This window comes from Pomacea canaliculata, linkage group LG2 (genome assembly GCF_003073045.1).
Source record: "Pomacea canaliculata isolate SZHN2017 linkage group LG2, ASM307304v1, whole genome shotgun sequence".
NCBI classification, from domain to species: domain Eukaryota; kingdom Metazoa; phylum Mollusca; class Gastropoda; order Architaenioglossa; family Ampullariidae; genus Pomacea; species Pomacea canaliculata.
In genome coordinates, this window is record NC_037591.1 from 28,863,746 (window position 1) to 28,882,453 (window position 18,708).

The 18,708-nt window shown below is 41.3% G+C and overlaps 1 protein-coding gene across 4 annotated transcripts; it reads right to left on the minus strand.

The window, feature by feature from the left end:
- Nucleotides 1-239: 239 nt before the first annotated feature.
- LOC112557308 (PDZ and LIM domain protein 5-like) lies at nt 240-12,130 on the minus strand. 4 transcript variants are annotated; one of them, XM_025227078.1, is made up of 5 exons: nt 11,986-12,130; nt 10,357-10,667; nt 4,908-5,059; nt 3,118-3,365; nt 240-2,730 (listed from the first exon to the last, which is right to left on the minus strand). In XM_025227078.1, exons 2-5 carry the CDS (start codon nt 10,468-10,470, stop codon nt 2,627-2,629), a joined length of 618 nt encoding a protein of 205 aa, XP_025082863.1. In that variant the 5' UTR covers nt 10,471-10,667; nt 11,986-12,130; the 3' UTR covers nt 240-2,626. The 4 variants fall into 4 exon arrangements, with proteins under 4 accessions (XP_025082863.1, XP_025082864.1, XP_025082865.1 ...); XM_025227079.1 differs by lacking the exon at nt 11,986-12,130 and adding an exon at nt 11,828-11,956; XM_025227080.1 differs by lacking the exon at nt 11,986-12,130 and adding an exon at nt 11,848-11,864.
- Nucleotides 12,131-18,708: the final 6,578 nt, after the last annotated feature.

Below are 18,708 nucleotides of genomic sequence, written 5' to 3' on the forward strand. Positions count from 1 at the left end.
GCTGTTAACTATTTATATAAATGATAAAATCCCGTTGCAGAAGTATGTGCACACGCTTGAATTAACTGTAGTCAACGACAAAAAAGTTTAATGAACATGTAAAATGCGCATTTAAAAAAAAAATTTGTCATGTAACTCTCTCTCTCTTTGTGTTTGTGTGTGTGCGTGCGCTTCACTTCTTTCAGACTCGCAACACATTTAGGAAGCCATCAGATAATCACAGATCAAAGGACTCAATCTGGCATAAGAACACACTTTACTAGTCGACGATAGTGTAGTAATACAGCAGATTACACATTATGCATGACAGTCACAGTAGCGCACCCATGAAATACAGCGGACCTTTTATCGGTAACACACAATTCTGTCATCACACAGAAGACGTGAAAGTCCATACACCCTTCATTATCCACACCCAGGTTATGCTCGCCTGAAAATGCTGAAGCTTGATAGATGTCCTGTTCTTTTTTTTCTACAGCCACTTACAATGCTATGTCTAGTTTGCTTCTACTGCCATGCTTAGCTTTTATACAATAATTTAAAAAAATTTAAACGCTTACATTCAAACGGAAATCATATTCACAACATTTTGCTGATCAAATCGGTTTTCAACTTCAGACTTAGGTTTATGACATGGTTGTGGTCGAGCCCCAAATTATGCAACCTGTTCTGCAAGTTTCCCTTTGGCTATAGAGGGTTGATGCCTGTGTGTCCACGTAGGCAAAGGTGTCTATTGCCTGACGGAGGTATTCATACATACACCCACATAAAAATAAAAATATCGGTTATTTTTTTACATTTCTTATCTTGCCATAAAGTAATATACCGATTTTAGCCTGTTCCTTCTGTGAAGGACAGCTGAAAATTATTGTACAGATTAAAATCAAAGTTTTGAACAAAACTTCTGAGTGCTGCATGGGTTAGGTAGACTAAGAAGTACGAAGGCAAAGTTAAAACTAAAAGGTTGCAGAGTAAGCTAGTTAGAAATAAACAAAATTCAACATAGAACTCTAGCCTAATATGGAAGGGCGGATAATGGACTTAACGACACGAAAAGTGAAACACTGTAAGCACGTAGGAGAAGAATAAAATAATTCGAGGCAAAAATGGAAAGTACAAAAATATATAACAGGAGTAAAAATAAAACTTTAGAATAAAGTGGAATTTTAGGAAGTACTGAGAAATATGGATTAGGAACGGGTAGCACAGGGGCTGTAAGTTGAAGGACGGGTAAGCAAGAAATGTCAAACAATGACAAAATAACTTGACTAGAAGTTATTTCAACGAGGACGAATTGCCTAAAATTAGGGAATACCAAGGGTCGACAGTTTTGTTCTCGGACAAGTCACTTTCTTCTTACTATTACTATTATATAAAGACATTTACTGTATACTTATTGTGGGGACATATCGAGCGGCAGTGACATGTCAACCAGTCATCTCTGGCGAATCCTGTGATTCTCACTCGTGTCAAGACTGATTCTTTAAATGCCATTAACTAGGCAAATATAGAAGGACGTATGACAAAAATTGACAAAGTTATTATATAAATATTATGTAAAACCTTTGCCAAACTTTTGTCAATATTTATCTGCTTAAGAAGGGCCTTTAACAAAGTAGTGCAATCGTTCGTAAAGCTGACCATAAACGAATCATCACCGCTTCCTTGAAAATTCTTGACTGTGTGGAAATTACTCGTGAAAAACACATCTCTGTAGCAAATCTTTTAACGTGCATATTTTCTCATAAATAAGCATATATAGTACATATATACACTTAATGAAAACACATACTTTATCTTCTGTCACCCATCGAGATCTGATACTCAAGGGAATATGTTTAATATCTAAAACAACACACATTCTCTACGGGATGTAATGTCTTCTTATTCAACTTTAAAAAAGTCATTAATAAATTCTGTCAGAAATCACTTGATATATATATATGGTTCTTTTAAATGCGAATAAAATTCTTAAGAATATATCTGAGAGTAACAACATGTGTTTTCGTACACTATCAATGCACTTGCAGATCGTCATGTCTTAGATAAGTGTATTGCCTTTCAACAAGGATTAACAGATATTCATTAATTTGTTGATATGTAAACACCTTGCATATTTTTTTCTCTTTTACCCATTTAAAACAATTTTATAATTTTAAGTTAAGTTCAGATCTTTGACCTGGCTGTTCATTATACATAACATGTAATTCAGATCTTTCCACTTCTCATATCCACCTTCAACGTATGAGGTAAAAACCAGAAAAGTTCAAGTCTTTACAGTGTAATTGTTCTTGGAAATTCTGCTGATACTTGGGGTTGCTCGGTTCTATCGGCTACTCGTTTCTGCGAAAACAATACCACGAACAGGGGATAACTGAACTTCAGTGAAAGACTGATGTAAAGAAATTGGAGTAGCCGAAGTTTGTGGCTGTCTAGTGTCCATGGAGACGGAAGCATCTTGGGAAAGGTACTCACAGCATTTGCACTTCCTCTGCATTCTTTTAAACAGCAAAAACAAATGGACTCGTGTTATAAAAGACCCGCCATACTGAGTATTCTATCTCACGACTGAATTATGGCTTTAAGGAAAGGAAAGATGAATGAGGAGGATGCCAAACTCAGAACATCAGTATTTCTGGCCGTATGCCTTCTGGATCGTCGGGCCTGATGCCTGAAGATAATCTGATCTGTCCTGTTTTTTACGGTCAAATATAGATGATGGTCGACCACCTGTTCAGAGACATAAAATAAAAATGTTTCGAGATGAAATGATCTGCGCCTCATTTACTGTTACAGGTAAAATGTTATAATATTTGCACATCTGTTTCATTCTTATAATCTTCATCAGTATTATCATTAAACCAACTATTACTGTTAACGAAATAAGGGGAAAAAATCAAGATTTTTTTCCCGTGTGTCGAAAACACGTACACACACTACACACAAACAGATTTTTAATACACCGGAAGCTGCGTGCAATTTGCGTCGAATACTATAACAGAGGATATGAAAGATAAAGTAAGCGCAAAGCGATTCGCTTTCTTATGCTTTCCCCCTTCGTCTCCCCCCCACTATCCCTCCACTCCACCACCGACAGACTTGCTGGCACACACTAACCTTCTGCGGGCTGAGCGGCGGGAGCAGGGGGAGGAGCAGCAGCAGCATGCGGGGGTTGCTGTCGTTTCTGCTGCAGGGCGGACTGCGCGCCCCCTCCACCCAGTTGCGCCTCCAGCATGCGGTAGGACTTGGGCATGACGTTGCGGAACTTCGTGCCCTCGTTCATACCCGGGTCGATGCTGCCCTCGTCCAGCTCCACACGCTGCTCCGGCTCCGGGGGCGGCATGGCTTGGGCACTGACCACCCCTCTGCAGCACGCACACCCCAAGATAAGACAGTGAAAAAAATAAAAGGAATGATCAATTAGGAATTACGAAGACAAGAAAGAAAGAAAAATGTGATAAAAAATTTGAAAAGGGGGAAAATAAAGTATGATAAAAACGAAGACGGCAAAGATAAGGACGTGAGCCGAACACAAAAGAAGAAGGAGAAAGAGTTGTCGGGTAGGGGTGGAATGGGGTGAGGAAAGGATGCTTTTGCCACCAGGCGGCCATGCAAACAGGTGCCACATGCGAAGAAAAAGGTGCATGAGGCGAGATCTGAACCTAGTACAATCGATTCTCTCTGGTGGCGAGAATTTAACCTTGCACCACCAAACTGCCCGACAGGGAGGAATAATAATGATGATGATGAGAATGGATGATTTATAAAGCGATTCTCCCACTTGACAACCAGCTTTATGTACTGTATAGAGAAGAACAAAAAGAATGAGAATGAGGCGGAGAAGGAGGAGAAGAAAAAATTACAGCGTCAATTATTATTAATTTCTTTTATGCAGACACAAATAAACATGAACGGCGGTTTTGGTGTTATACCAAAAACGTGTTTGCGCAATAGCTGAGACGTTTGAACGAGTGTTTGCGAGTTGGTACCGAGTGGTATTTGCTGTGTGGTTGGCTGGCTGAATAGGATCTGTGAGATGTAGGTGTCAAGAACGAGCAAGGGGATTCTCCCTCCCTAATCTACACAATGCCGTTGGGCAAAGGCAATCGCGCGATGGGTTACCTCCCCGGCCCGCGCGCTCTCTCGACGCAGAGTCTGAATGTTAAGGTCGGCAGCTCACCGCCCACTATCTGTGACTCTGCGACTAAACCAACATATTCCCTCCCATCCCACCCGACTCGAATCTCCCTGGAGGCCCCAGCCAGGTTTATCTGACAGTATTTATGCCGTGAACTAGCTCGCGCAGTGTTTAAAGGTCTGTGACCGGCCTGTTAATGAGAATCTAACAATGTTGGGCGTTGTCCTCTAGACGACTTGCAGACACAGTACGAGGCTTTCACCCTCTCGCTCGTACACTCGCAGCTCTTTGGGCTGTTTCTAGATCGCTGTACTAATGTTTGTGCAACTAATGCTCACAAACGGACGTTAAAGATGGTGCAGAGGGTTAAGAAGTCGAAAATGTATCAAGACTCTCAAGACTACAGTGGTTGTTAGACTGACCGAACATATACGCGGGCAAGCACCAACGAAAACTAGAAAAACCTCTCCGACTCGGGTGGATGATGGAAAGAATTTGCTTCTCTTTCTATTTTCTGTTATTGTTGTTGGTTTTTTAAGCTGTCCTAAACCAACTAGTGCGTCTATGTGACTATTAGATACTATTGATAAAGATAGGAATGTGTGTAAACATGTATGAATATAGTTTTAATATCGCACTATCCATTAGAGGGTGACAGAATAAAGAATCATAAATAAAGAATCTTGAAAGAATCTTGAGTAGCTGATGGCTTAGTTGGAGAAACGCAAACCACCGGCACAACAGACATGAGAGAAGGACATCATCTCACCTCTGAACGACCAAATCGACGTCATTTCCGGCACGTATCATGGCCTGTTTAGCCTGCGTGTGTGACCAGCCCTGCGTTTCGGCTCCGCAGATTTGAAGAATGGCGTCCCCTACCCGACATCCAGCTTTGTCGGCAATGGACTTGGGCGACACCTGCACACAAGACAGAAATGGTATGCGTATCAACCCTAGCTATCTAACACTCCAGTTTCTCAATTTCATCGCCCAATAAATTTATTCATGCAAAAATAAAACAAAAGCAAAATTAGCTAGAAGTGGTTTTCTGCGGTCTTCTCCAGTCGTTAATATGATGTAATAGGTCGTCATGAAAAACAAAATTATAGATACATTGTAGTTAGACCAGTGGTTCTTAACCTTGTTTGATGTACCGAACCCACAAGTTTCATATGCACGTTCACCGAACCTTTTTTTAGTGTCATCACGAATTGCGGGTGTGTCTTGACCTCCGTGGCGGAGGCTCCGCCGAACCCCTGAGACTGACTCACCCCCTAGGGTTCGATCGAACCCCGGTTAAGAACCACCGAGTTAGACGATTTCAGAAAATTGGTTGTACATTTTTTTATTTACCACGCCTTCATCCCCCAAAATCATCTGCATAAAGTGAATGTGACAGTACCACATGGGTTATTTGGCTTTTGTATGTGGTGGCACTTCTGCAGTGTGAATAAGTTATTCTGTTAAAAAAATGAACTAGGAGTCTGTACTTTTGACCTTAAAACATATTCCTAAACGATGAAATAAATGTTTCTCAAAGTATTTGTCAGAATGAAACACGAAACCTGACATTTCAGTTTGCTGTTTGCTCTCTGCAAGTCTACCACCAAGTGTAAATTTAATCTTCACGAAGACTGACACAGAAATCCTACATTACCATATGTCACATGCATATTATTTATTAGATAATTCTAACCTTACCTGAACTGTTACAGACTTGGTCAACTATATTTGCATGTATTGCTGTCGTTTGAATTATTTTAAACTAAGTTAAACTGAAACAGCAAAGCAAAGCAAGCATGCCATACACTCAACACATTACATTGAAAGCGGACGTGTGTCTTTGCCTCTCCGAACTTTTCAAGTTCAGAGCTTCCAAAGTGTTTTTATCACTTGCAAACGAAAAAAAAAAAAAACAAAAACGAAAGTATGACCGCCACATCTTCATTTGTACATAACGACACATAGCAGTGCCTTTGCGATATGACTTTATTTGTAAAGCTCTCAGGCATTCATTGTCGTAACCATGAGGCCTCGTTTTGGAAAGCCAGGCAAAACCGCGCGTGAATAAGGTCCATTGCGTGAGCTAGACAAACAGAAGGAGTGCGCACAGGGCAAAGAAAAGACCTTTTACGGTGTGAATTTGATGGATCCCTGACCTTGCTAGCATATAGCAATAGTTGAGGGGGTCAAAAGAGAGCGAGGGCTGTGAACAACTATCAGCTTCCCTCTTGCTCTGCTCACACGTCCAGTGGCCTGTCAGAAATGTCAAGGGGTCATCCGCAGAAATAAAAGCCGTTCGAGTAGTCGACAGATTGCAACTTCCCTTGGCCACCACGCGAGGACGTAGCAATTCAGCACCTCACAATACCCCGCCCCCCTCATCCCCTCCAACTCTTCCCCCAGACCCCCCAGTGGCAAAGAAACCGGCAGCACCACTTTAGCGGCCCTGTTTACCTGCATACGTTGACGTAGGGCTGCATGGAATCCAGGTGACGCATAATCTGTACACAGGGTGTTTTCCTTTATTATTAAACAAAATTCGACAAAAGCGACATCGCTTCTATCGAGAAAAGTAGCAGCTGTATGGTTGCCACTGATTATTCTTTCCTAAGATATATAAATATACTCATACTTCGTCAAGATGACGCCAGTCAAAATAAGTCGTTAGTCAACAAATAACTTCTCCCTGTCCTGTATGACGTTTAACTTAATGAGATATTTGCCACACACACACAACGACCTCGATGTCCCCCTCCATTCCCCATGATGACTATGTTGTGTGGAAGTGTTGTGAATGACAGCATTTTACCAGTGGTTATCATGAAACCCACCATACATATCGTTGTCATAGAAACTAGGTTAAAGTGGAAGCACATGAAACAAACAAACAAACAAACAAACAAACAAACAAACAAACAAACAAACAAACAAACAAAAAAGTAACATTTCCAATGACTGGGAGAGCTATTAACTCGCACCAAGAGCTCGTGCACGGCAATGTGAAAATAAAAACAATTCACTCGGATCTAGCAGAAGTATGAAAATGCAACAGATCACAATATCTCAAACACCATCTGGCACATCAAAGGCCGAGCTTCACTTGGGCCTCAAAATATCTGCAAGGTGTTAAAAAACGAAAACTTTCAGCGATCGTGATGGGATGCAGAGACGAGTCGTTCCTGAAGCCTGCATCCAGCATGCGCAAACAAACCCACAGTGTGCCCGGGGTTGACAACAAGCCCGGCTGTGCGATAACATCGACGCTCATCGGCGATGCAAACGGCAAGGAAGACAGCGCGAGGTGTTGTGTGGTGGCCTTGACATCACTGATTGCACGTCCAATGGAAGTGGGACAAGAGAGGTGCCAGGAGGGGGAGGGAGAGTAGTTATAGGATGGGGAGTTAGTCTGGAGGAGGATTATTCTACTCCACGACACCGGCGCCACATTCCAGGCTGTATAAGGAGGTGTGTGCCCAGCGCTTGCGACTTCCGTGCTGCTCGGCGCTTGCGTGAGTGCGCAGCACACAGCACGGGCTTCTGCAGCGATGGAGGCGTGTGGCTGCTGCAGTAGCCGGAGAAGCAGACGAGACCAGAACGTGGAGTGCACGGGGCTCACCGGACTTAAATCCCTTCAAAAACAGGAAGGATGCTATGGCACAGTTCATCAGGGGACAACCACTATGATCGTATTTCATACCTTGTGTGTGTGTGTGCTCGCGCGTGCGTGCGTGCGAAAGAGAGAAGGTAGAAGTAAAAAAGTGATGGTCTTTGATTTGCAGTAGAGCCAGTGTAGACAGTATGTAGTGGGAGTGTGTATAAAACATGCCACGATGGGAGACAGGGTGCAGCCCGCCCACGCAGAGGTCAAGCCCATAAACCAGTCACGATGACGATGAACATCGTGCGTCATTTCTCTATGAACGCAATGCAACGGTTAACGCCCTTAACCCGCGCCAAAACAGTGAAGATTGGAGTGCCAAGGTTCAGATCTCGTCTCGGGCTCGCTGTTCTTTCTTGTCATGGGTCACCTGTTAACAGAGCCGGCTGCTTTGTCGTGATAGAAACTCGGATGCTGGTAAGGTACAAAGGTCCCAGTAAAAAAAAAAAAAAAAAAGAAAGAAAAAAATGGCGGTCTGCTTGTAGGGCTGGATTAACTCGCTATGACTGCCTAAATTTGCTTAGCCCTCCCCACCCCTTCCTCACACACGCACATACACATGAATGAACAGCAAATAATAGTGCTAGCACAGTGACTTAACAGCAGCTGGTGAAATGTCAAATAACTGACAAAGCCAACCATCATTTTTCCTTTGCATCATCATCAATCAATCAATCATCCAATCATCCATCAATCATCATCATCTCTTATTGCGCAGCATCACAATCAAAGCAGTTGCACTCTCTGCACTGACCAACAATAACAATTAACCCTAAAACCACTAGGTAAACGATAACATGTGATGATACACAAAACAGCCACTAAGCCACAGGTTAAAGAATACACAGGTAATGAAATTTAATGAATTAAGTATACAAAGCTACACATGACTAATAAAATACGAAATAAACATTAATCGCGTTGATTAATAATGATAACAAATTGACTACAAAAGATCAAGCATAGTAATTTTTTTAACAAATATATTTTGAGTGTGCGTTTGAATTCTGTTTTGGTGATAGTGGATGTGGTGTAGAGGAGTTGCACTGGCTAGAAGTACAGAAAACCCTATACTGTCTCTGTAGGAAGAATGGATAGGATGCAATCATTAGATGAGGATCGGAGGCTTTGATCAATACTGTGGACAGACAGGAGAGAAAAAAAATGACAGGGGAGAAGCCAGTAAATAGTCTATGGCAGAGAGTTGAAAGGTTTTAGCCAATTCTTGTAGTGAACAGCGTGCAAAAGTGGTGTAGTGTGTTCACATTTGCGAGTCTGGAAAAAGAGGCAAGCAGGCGAGCTCGTGACTTTTTAAAGCTTGTGAATGAAGTACTGTGAACAGTTAGCTAGAAGAGAGTTGCGGTTGTCTAATTTGTTTAGAGAGAAAACGAGAATCTTTGTAGTTTAGATTGATAGAGTATGGCGAATGGAGCTGATCTTGGAGAGTTCGTAGCATTGAGCACGACAGTTAGACACATGATCGTCAAGAACCATATTCAGTCACAAATTTAAGTTTCGTGTTCAAGCTACGAATGGAGACATCGGCACCGCCGACCCGAACAGACCAAGATGAACTCCAGTACTCTGCTGGACAAGATGAAGGCTTCTGTTTAATCTTTGTTTATGTTGCGCTACAAGAGGTCATCATCATTGTCAGTGAGCAGTGTAAGGGTCGGGACCTTGCATCCCGTCTCGGGTGCTGGATATGACAACTGTTCACATGGTTGGTCGTTGTCTTATTTTTGAAAGCCCGATACTTTTTTTAGTCCTTTGTTCACAATCGCACTTTCCCTAGCCCCCATGGTGTGAAATTGCCACAAGGTGGACGTGCTTTGCTGTTAAAGCAACCGTCCAGCCAACCTTCTGGACTTAAAACTTGGGAACTTCGGGAACATTACATCAGGCATCAGAACACACACCCACTCTCTCTGCGAAGTGGAGGGGGGAGGGAGGAAGGACAGCTTTAGCCGTTTACATGGGGAGGTAACCTCTGCAGGGTAACTTTGTTCCTTTGACCATCCAAGAAATAAGTTTCAATTTACAGAGGACACTTAAAAAAGGTAAACCTGTGTATTGTATTGCATGTGTCGCTGACTATACTCATCTATAATAAGTGTATGTACTATGTGTAAGAAACAAATAGTAAATTTATTTTTAAAATCAACACTGTTTCTGGATAAAAAAAACAAGTTTGGTTCAATTTTGTTGAACTCTCTTTAAATAAGTGTGCGAACAAGAGTGCGTGAGCAAGTGACTTGCAAGACATCAGAAGTGAAAGGTTGTACAGAAGCTTCAGGGTGGGACAGTCTGAAAGAGGTCTTCAAACCTGCAGAGACGTTTTCAAAACACAGACCTTCTTTTCTAGCTGATCACTGTCTACTGGCATGCAGCCATATTGTTGGAAAAAGCAGAGTAGGAGTGCAATCATAGAATAAAGCGGGAAGAAAGTGCGAACAACTTATTCAGGCAATCTTGACGCCGCCACGGGCACTTTGTTCATGCCGGCGTGAACAATCAAGCAGAGGGCGCAGTGAGTGTTGCAAACGTGTGTTACCTGTGCGACGTACAGCGGCATGTTGTACTCCGAGCCCCCCTGCATACGGAAGCCCCATGGCTGACTGGTGTCGTAACGCCTCAGCTGCAGCAACTCAACATCCCCAGAAGCCATTTTGTTTCACCTGGACCTGAATTATCCAGTGCTTCTCCCTCTCTCTCGCTGTCGAGTGTTCGGAAGGGCAGCTCCACCAACCACCACGTACGTCGATACCCCTGAGCTGTCGCGACCACAGTTCTCGAAGAAAGCGAAAATCGCGCAACAGGTGAACACAGACAACAATGTCTCCTGCACAGGTAGTCCTCGGAGACCTGGAAAAGGCAGATGTAAACAAAAATTACGTTGAGAACGGAGCCTTCCTTCCACCACGAATTAAAGCCGTCAGTTAAATGTAAGAGAGGTGAACGCGGGTACGTCCTGGCGTGACAGGTGAACAAGAAAGTTGTGACACCTCCCGCACTTACCTGCAACTGACGCACACCAGCTAACAGTGGGAGGGGGGGACACGCCGCCTGCGATATTTTGCTTACTCTGGAGGATCTACAGCTCGGGGGCTGTTCAGTGGGGTGCGCACAGCCAGTTTTTGGTTGGAGGGTGGTGAGCAAGTACATCCACAGAGAGAGATATATATATTTGTGCTGGTGACCTCAGATTGCCATGGCGCACTCCAAGCACACTAATCAAAGCCTGATTAGAACGCGTCTGTTGACAAATAGAACTCATTTGCTAGTCTTGCCCACAGAGGTTGTCTGACCTCATCTTAACTATAACCCCTGACCTCCTCAGCCTTCACCTCGCTCCATGGTTGCGTAGGCGGTCTGTGCGCTTTCGGAGGAGAGCCAGGTGGGTGATAAAGGGAGGATAGGAGAAGAGCACTGTGCTATGCATGCCGCATGTTGCTGTAATTGGCGACAGGTTTGTGCAAACAGCTGCTGCAGCTATTTACTCTCCTTCAGCGCGAGGAAAGAGAGGCATGCATGTAGACATGCACACTTGCTGTAATAAACAGCTATTGCTCCCTTCTCCGCCAGCAAAAACAGCGGGTCTCTGGAGTGGTACATTCGCCCCCAACCTTCCCACAGCTGTCCGTTGCATCAGTCTATTTGACTACACACCAACTAATGTCACAGACAATAATGTAGGAGAGTATGAGTATTTTTCCTTTTATTACTGGCGAGGTCCGAACCGTCCGGTAGTACTGTGGTTAGACATCATGTCACCAATAAAGTGTGGGTAGACGGTTCTGTGTTCAAAAATTGGCTCATATGTTTATATCTTGTTATGCCACAAAGTTAGCAACCTTCATATTACAAAATCACGGTTAGATGACAGCACTGCACTGTAACTATCAAGTTTACTAGTGTGTCCGTCTTCAGCCCAGTAAGCTCAGGACGGCTTTGAAGCTTATGATGGACACATCTCTGCATAATAAACATATTTATGCTTTTCATACCAAGACGAAACGACTAACCGCAGAATGTGTGACCAAACCTGGTGACTTTTCCCCGTATGTACCACTGTGTGGACGAAAACACTTCGATCCAAAAATATGTATTGTTCAAATGGTGTGAAACAGCTGCAGTGATGACAACTCTACATCTCAATGGATGAACAAAACAAACATCCTACCCGATGACTCTGTCTCTCTGTCTGCTGTAACGAGGCCTCTTTTCTCGAAGTTTCGCTTGAAAGCCCTCGAGACAGAATTTCATCGCTGCAACAGCAGCAGCAGTCTTTGAACAACGACGACTTCCGCACGGCAGGGGAGTGGTTGACAACATTCCTAGTCAAACAATGAAGTCTGCTGTAACATCTTGCCGTCATCCAACCTCTTCCCGAGACGAGAAGCCCTCACCTCAGCGAAGCACTGAGCACAAACACAGGATGGGCTTTTATTTCCCAACCCGAGACCGAATACATTTCTAGAGGCAGGAAATGGCATCATGGAGAATGTAAATCAGTATCACTTCTGCTTGTCCTCGTTTTGTATTTCTTTGTAAAGGTACTTAACTTGATTAACTTTGTAGAGAAAGAAGTGGGGAGTGGGAGGGTAGATAAACAGAAAACACCAGTTACATTTTAAAAAAAATCTGAAATAGCGGCGATGCCTTTTGCCATTTAGTGATGAGGGTGCTGCGTCATCTCGCCATTCTCTCTCTTGTCCACATTTACCACAAGGTCCAAGCATTTGTCAACTTGACAGAACAATTAGTTGATTTTGCTGACCCATTATCGTCTCAGAAACTAGCCCTATATCATCAGAAAACATTTTTTTTTTTTAGTTGAATAAAATCAGAATGAAAGCAGAATGACATGTAGACCTTTTGTGGAATTTCACTGGTTTATTCATACATATATGTTAGATGTATTATGTAGATACTTGACCACAACTTTACAGATGCCACACGAACATCTACCAAGAAAAGCCTACGAAACATTACTCAGTTTACATAGAGATAACAAGGTCACTTAGGTTTATATGACTACTGTTAAACATTTTGTTTTGCCGAAAATAAGGATGTAAAGTACCTTTTGTCAAGCTGAAGAAACCGAAATACACTTCCTATTTATCGTCCCGAAATACTCCGATTTGTTTGGGTTTTTTGTTTTCAGATTCAAAGGTATGTCAGACACCAGAAATAATATTTGTAATCCTCTCGCTACATTTGTCTTCACGGCGTTGGAACAGAGAGCTTGAAGTCCGACAATAGAGCATGCATGTAAATATAAACTCCGTGTGCGTATTCGTACCTGTAGTATTTTTTTGTTTTTGTTTACCACGTGTTTTCTCGGTGTATCTTCTGCAATTGTAAAAAGCAGTTTGGGTTTTGTTCAAAAAGTGTGCTGTTCCTTTTGAAGATAATTTTCTTTGTACAACTTGTGCATACAATGTTACGAGTTTCTTACGCTGTCCTTTGTAACAGGCCGATGAACTCATCTACAGAAAATTCGATTTCTCTCTCTCTCACTGACTCACTGAGCCGCAAGCGATGTTCTAGAACTGTCGGAGGACAGAGGCGCCTACACTATAACCAGTTCGACAATGATGTGATCTTCACACCCCCACTTCAGCTACTCAAGCTGTTAAACGTGTACTTGATCAGATGGTTGGCGAGACAGCGAGGGAAAGATGGGCACTGCTCTCGAAAACTCAGGACTACATGTACATACATCAGGAACAATAAGGAAAATGCAGTCTTGTATTCCACTGATAGCCCAGCTAGGAAACATGGTCTTTCTTCTCGCTTTCTATCCCTGTAGCGACTAGAGTTCTTCCTTCCCTTCTCGGTAACCATGGAAACACTTCAGGTCAGGATAATTGCAGTTTCAGGTGCACAGGCTGATCCCCAAGGAAAAGATCACCGGAGTCACTGAACGTGACATACCCGCACATCCTCCTCGATGGCAAAACTTATCTCCCTTTTAACAGAGCAGTTATCGGTTCAAACAATGCAACATGTTACAAAAAAACGGTCTACCTAACCCTACAGAAAACCAAATTCAAGAGAAAACACAAATCTGGCAAAGTCAATATTCTGTTTAATTTTAATCTTTGTGGAAAATAACCACTACCATCAAAACAGCTGTTACAATCATTACTAGAACCATGTGTAAGCACACTGATTTTAAGCCTCCATCACGTTCCAACTTATATACAATTCAGGTCCCACTAGTCATCAAGTTTGCTCTTTACAAGTGCATCCCCTGCAGTAGCTTAAACATTAAACACACTAACCTTCTGACCCTCTCTTCCTTAAATAGGCCAGACAGTCCCAGAAGATTCTTGACACAGCACCCTCACCCTCATTTTAAGAGATTACAAAATTATAAAAGGAATTACGTTATAAAAGGGCAACATACTTTGAAAAACAGATTCAAGAATATATCTATACATAAATTACACGGGTTGGAAACCAAATCTTGATAAATGCTAAATACTGAAACACGGTGAGGCAAGCTGAATAAAAAGCATGCCGTATACAACTGAAACTGGTTAAATCTTAAGATAATCATTACTGCTATTATACTAGGAAATACACTTTGTAGCCCTAAGACACTGATAAAGTTATACATACATTCTGTTGCCTTAGCAGTATTTTACAAGGAAAACATATAAATTTTATATACTTCCTCTAAAAACTACACTTGAAGAACAAAACTTTTCTGTATCTTTAAATGTACACTGATGCTGACTTTTGGTGTTCAAGGGTAAGTATACTTGCACAAAATATGTTCACAGTAAAACCGATATATAAAAAAGTACACCATCTCAGCATTCAGCACCATGTTCCCACTATGATCAACTGTACCCAGGGTTCCCAGGGATCAGGGATGGTGCCAAAAAAGGACCTTAAAAGGACCTTTCATGCATTCGAAAGGACCTAAGTGACAGTCATCAATGCTTAAGTTTTTCTCTTGTGTGGTCGGAAAGATGTATTATTTATGAATCTGTGGTCTTCTCTATGTTCTCAAATACATGTATTTCTAGTAATAAATAATCAAAGAGTTAATTTTGATGCCTGTCTGCCATATTTAGATTAGATAACTTAAAAAGTGTCCTTAGCGCGCTGATAACATACACCGTTAATGTTCCAAGTTTTCTAGAAATCTAAGTAATAATAATTGCAAAACCTGAAAGCCATTCTTTGGTGTAATACAAAAGTCAGTTCACGTGTCTCTCTCTCGCACACACACTCTAATGGGAAGAGAGAGATAGAAATAGAGCTATGCACAGTAGTACTAGAAGATCAAAGTTCAAGAAAGAGTAAGTTTCTAAAGAACTTTTGAAAAAAAGAGCGTTTTTTGCGAATACGGAAGGGCAACTAGTGTTGTACAGATGTGTAGACCAAACATTTTCTTGTGACTACAAGGAATGCCAAGGACTGGAGGATCAGATGAGGAATGAAAAGAGTGTGATCCTAATGCTAAACCAAAGATGGAATGAGTCGAAACTGTCAAGCATTACAGCCCATTTATTTTTAACCTTGAGATATTATTTAAGCATTCTTATTACACATACATGTAACACATGCAAACATATACATAAACAGCATGATATACTAATACACATAAGATTAAGATTACAAAATGACAAAGCAATCCATCTACTATAAGCAAAAGTTTCATTGATGAAATTCAATTCTTTGTCACCCCTACAGCTTTACCAATACTAAACAATACAATTTCTTTACACAACCTAATTTCCTCTAAATAGTTCTGGTTTTTTAACATGTTCCATAGCATACATGTACAGAATTGTGCAGGCTTATTTAAACTGAAATAAACATTAATTCTGAATGTCACAATTCAACACCTTTTAATTTCTTCCTGTAATCTATCAATGTCTGACTGAATCTTGTTATCTCCTTCTTCTTGTCTTTGGCTAACAAACGCATGTTGTTAGATCTTTCAATAAGTGAAAAAACTTTTTTGCTCTTCAGCCTGGAAACTATGTCTGTCAGCCAGTTCCAGCAGGTGTCGTTCTTCGGCACTGGTGGTCTTTAGCCTTTTTGTGAGTATTACCAGCTCATCTCCTAATCTCTTTCTGTGGACCTGCTTTTCTTCTGTTTCCTTCTGCTGCTTCTGCTCAGAGAGGTAACGTTCATACCTGCCATAGGCACTAGAAGCGGATATCATCAGTGGTTTGGAGATCTCAACATTTTCCACCCCTCCCACACTGTGAATATGATCAAGAATTACTCTGCGTGCTTTTAGTGCAGTCTGACTAAGATTGTCAGCTACTGTTTCTTTGTTGAATGAAAATCCTCTTTCCACTGTAGCTTGACCATGAGAGAGTAGGAGTAACTGTCTGACAACAGACCACAACACCTGAAACTCTGCTTTTCCAGCAAGGGCATCATAAAACCAACTATCCAGTCTTTGTGTCATAGGGTCAAAAGCCTTACTACCACACTCACCTGCAGAACTGTCAAGAAAATTACGGAACTCTGACAATACCTTGTCACAAGTCACATCATCAAACCTTTCACACCTTGGCAATACAACAAAACCTTTTTCATTTTTTGTATTGATTTGTCTTTTTCCCCATGGTCTTTGGGTTTAAGAAAGTTATGTTTCTCACTAGGGTGTACTTCAGTGGAGATTTATCCTGCAATTTTAGAACAACTGCTTTCAAAAAATCTCTGCATTCAGCTCTGAAGGCCATGAGAGTTCCATCGTTTACTGATGACTGTTTCTTAGCTACAGCCAGTAGTCTATCAACCTGAAGCCAAGTTCGATCATGCTCAGATTGACATGGTTAGAACTGTTGCATATATCAACCTGCACAAGTTGGAGGGCAGTTTCACATTTATTAAGTACATTTGACTTGATAAATTTGTGCATCAGATTTTTCATAATGTCATGTAAGTCTAAACAAAGGAAAGGAAGAAGAGGCTGATCAGCTTGGTATTTTCTCAAAAAAGGTTCAAGTATACTGGCAATTAAACTAAAGAAAGCCAGACGACATGAAAGCAAAGGGTAGATAAGACTCCAGCTTTTACAATATCAAAAGATTTGTTCTTTGGCAATGTTATTTTTTTCTCCATTGCAGCTTTGACAAATTTTTCCAAGTATGGAAGCATAACAATTGCTTTTTCAGCAACAGAATTGTTTTCAAGCCATCGGTGAGCACAGAACTTGGCTGGAAAAGATGTGGAACCAGTTACTTTTATATAATCTTCTCTTCTGGCTGGGCTGTCTCTGAACAAGATATAAGCAGATGTAAGAAATGACTCAAGCTCCCATTGAGAAGCCTCGCACCCACGCCTAAATGCATTGTGCATAACATGGAGTCCACAGCTGCCCACATTTAACAAACCAACATTGTGATTGGTAATCATGTCGTTATTAATTTTCTCAAGAAGGTTTAGGTTTACAGAAGGTCCATCCATAGAAATTTGAAGTAAATTAGCTTGCTTGAAGTTTGATTCGCTAATTACCTTACTGAACTTTTGTTGAAGGTCTATGGCCGCGGAATGACCCAAAAATTCCGAGGTCAGGTAATGAGTCCTTACAGCATTGTCACTCCAGTAACGAACATGGAAATCCAGCTGTTTAGTTTGAGTCTTATGGTTAGAAGATTCATCAAACAAAAGAACATACTCAGGCGACGAATTTACACAGTCCAGAAGCAATTTCGAAAAGTGAGGAGCAAGCCCAAATGAAGTTAGATAACTGGCTTTTGTTTTGACCGCACTTAAATTCTGCAGCTACTTGGCTGTCTGGGAACATAAGTCGAAACAGTTCAGCAGACTTTTCAGCAGATCTGAAACTGTAGTGTGATTCCACAATCTTGAGAGTCCACAGGATCTCTGCCTTCAATCGTTCATTGCTCATCACGAAACCTATTCAAAGAAAACATTTAAGTTACCATTATGTCTGTAAACATTATGTTCTGTCTGAATAAAGACAGGTTTCAAAAAGCAATAATTAATGACATGATAATATAAATAATACTAAACTAAGTTAAAGTATAAAGATGGCAGCATAGTTGAAAATGAAAGTTATTTTCAGCTAACTGATTTAGCTTTAATGTTAAATTGTTTGATTTTAAAAATCCAAAAAATAATGTATTTGCTGGTAAAATAGGATAATAAGCATACATTATTAATTATACTTTCTTTTTAATCTTTCTGATCAGATGCCAAAAATTCAGATCAATTTTCTGCAGCAAAGCTGTAGTAAGATTCGTGATTGTATAAAACTCTATTTGTAGTTCGAATCATGAGAAAATGAAATCTCAACTTTTTAATTTAAATAATTCTTTGCTATTTACTGATCTTTAAGCTATTGCTTCACCGTAAATTAGACGATAGGCTTAATAAAGAGTGGAAAAAACCGCAAAATGTTATGCACGCTTTAATTTAATGTGTTTTCTAAGTACCCACATCGTTAACTAAATGAATCGCTAAAGATAAATAATTGTCAACTTACTGGACACACTTGCAGAGCTGGTCGGTGCCGTCTGATTTTGAGCGGGCTGTGGATGTTCTCGATGACGAAAGTAATCAGTTACACAAAAGCGCGCATCTTTCAGAAATACTTTTATTTGCCTTTGGTGTCTTTCGGTAACCATGTGCTGTTTCAGAACACTTTCGCCCATTGATGAAAGATTCAGAGATATTTTGCAGGCAGCACATCGTGCCAAATGTTTATTGCTCGAGTCTTTTATTAACCAATCTTTATACTTGTCTTCCTTTAGCCACTTCTCCTGAAAGAGCACTTCCCCGGCATCTTTCAAATTGTTAAGCAGACAAAGAAATGTGGTCGACACGACGAGAGTGAACTCGCGAAAGGCCGAAACGGACGTTCCCGCGCGAGCGAGACTGGGTAGTCATGTGATTAAAATAG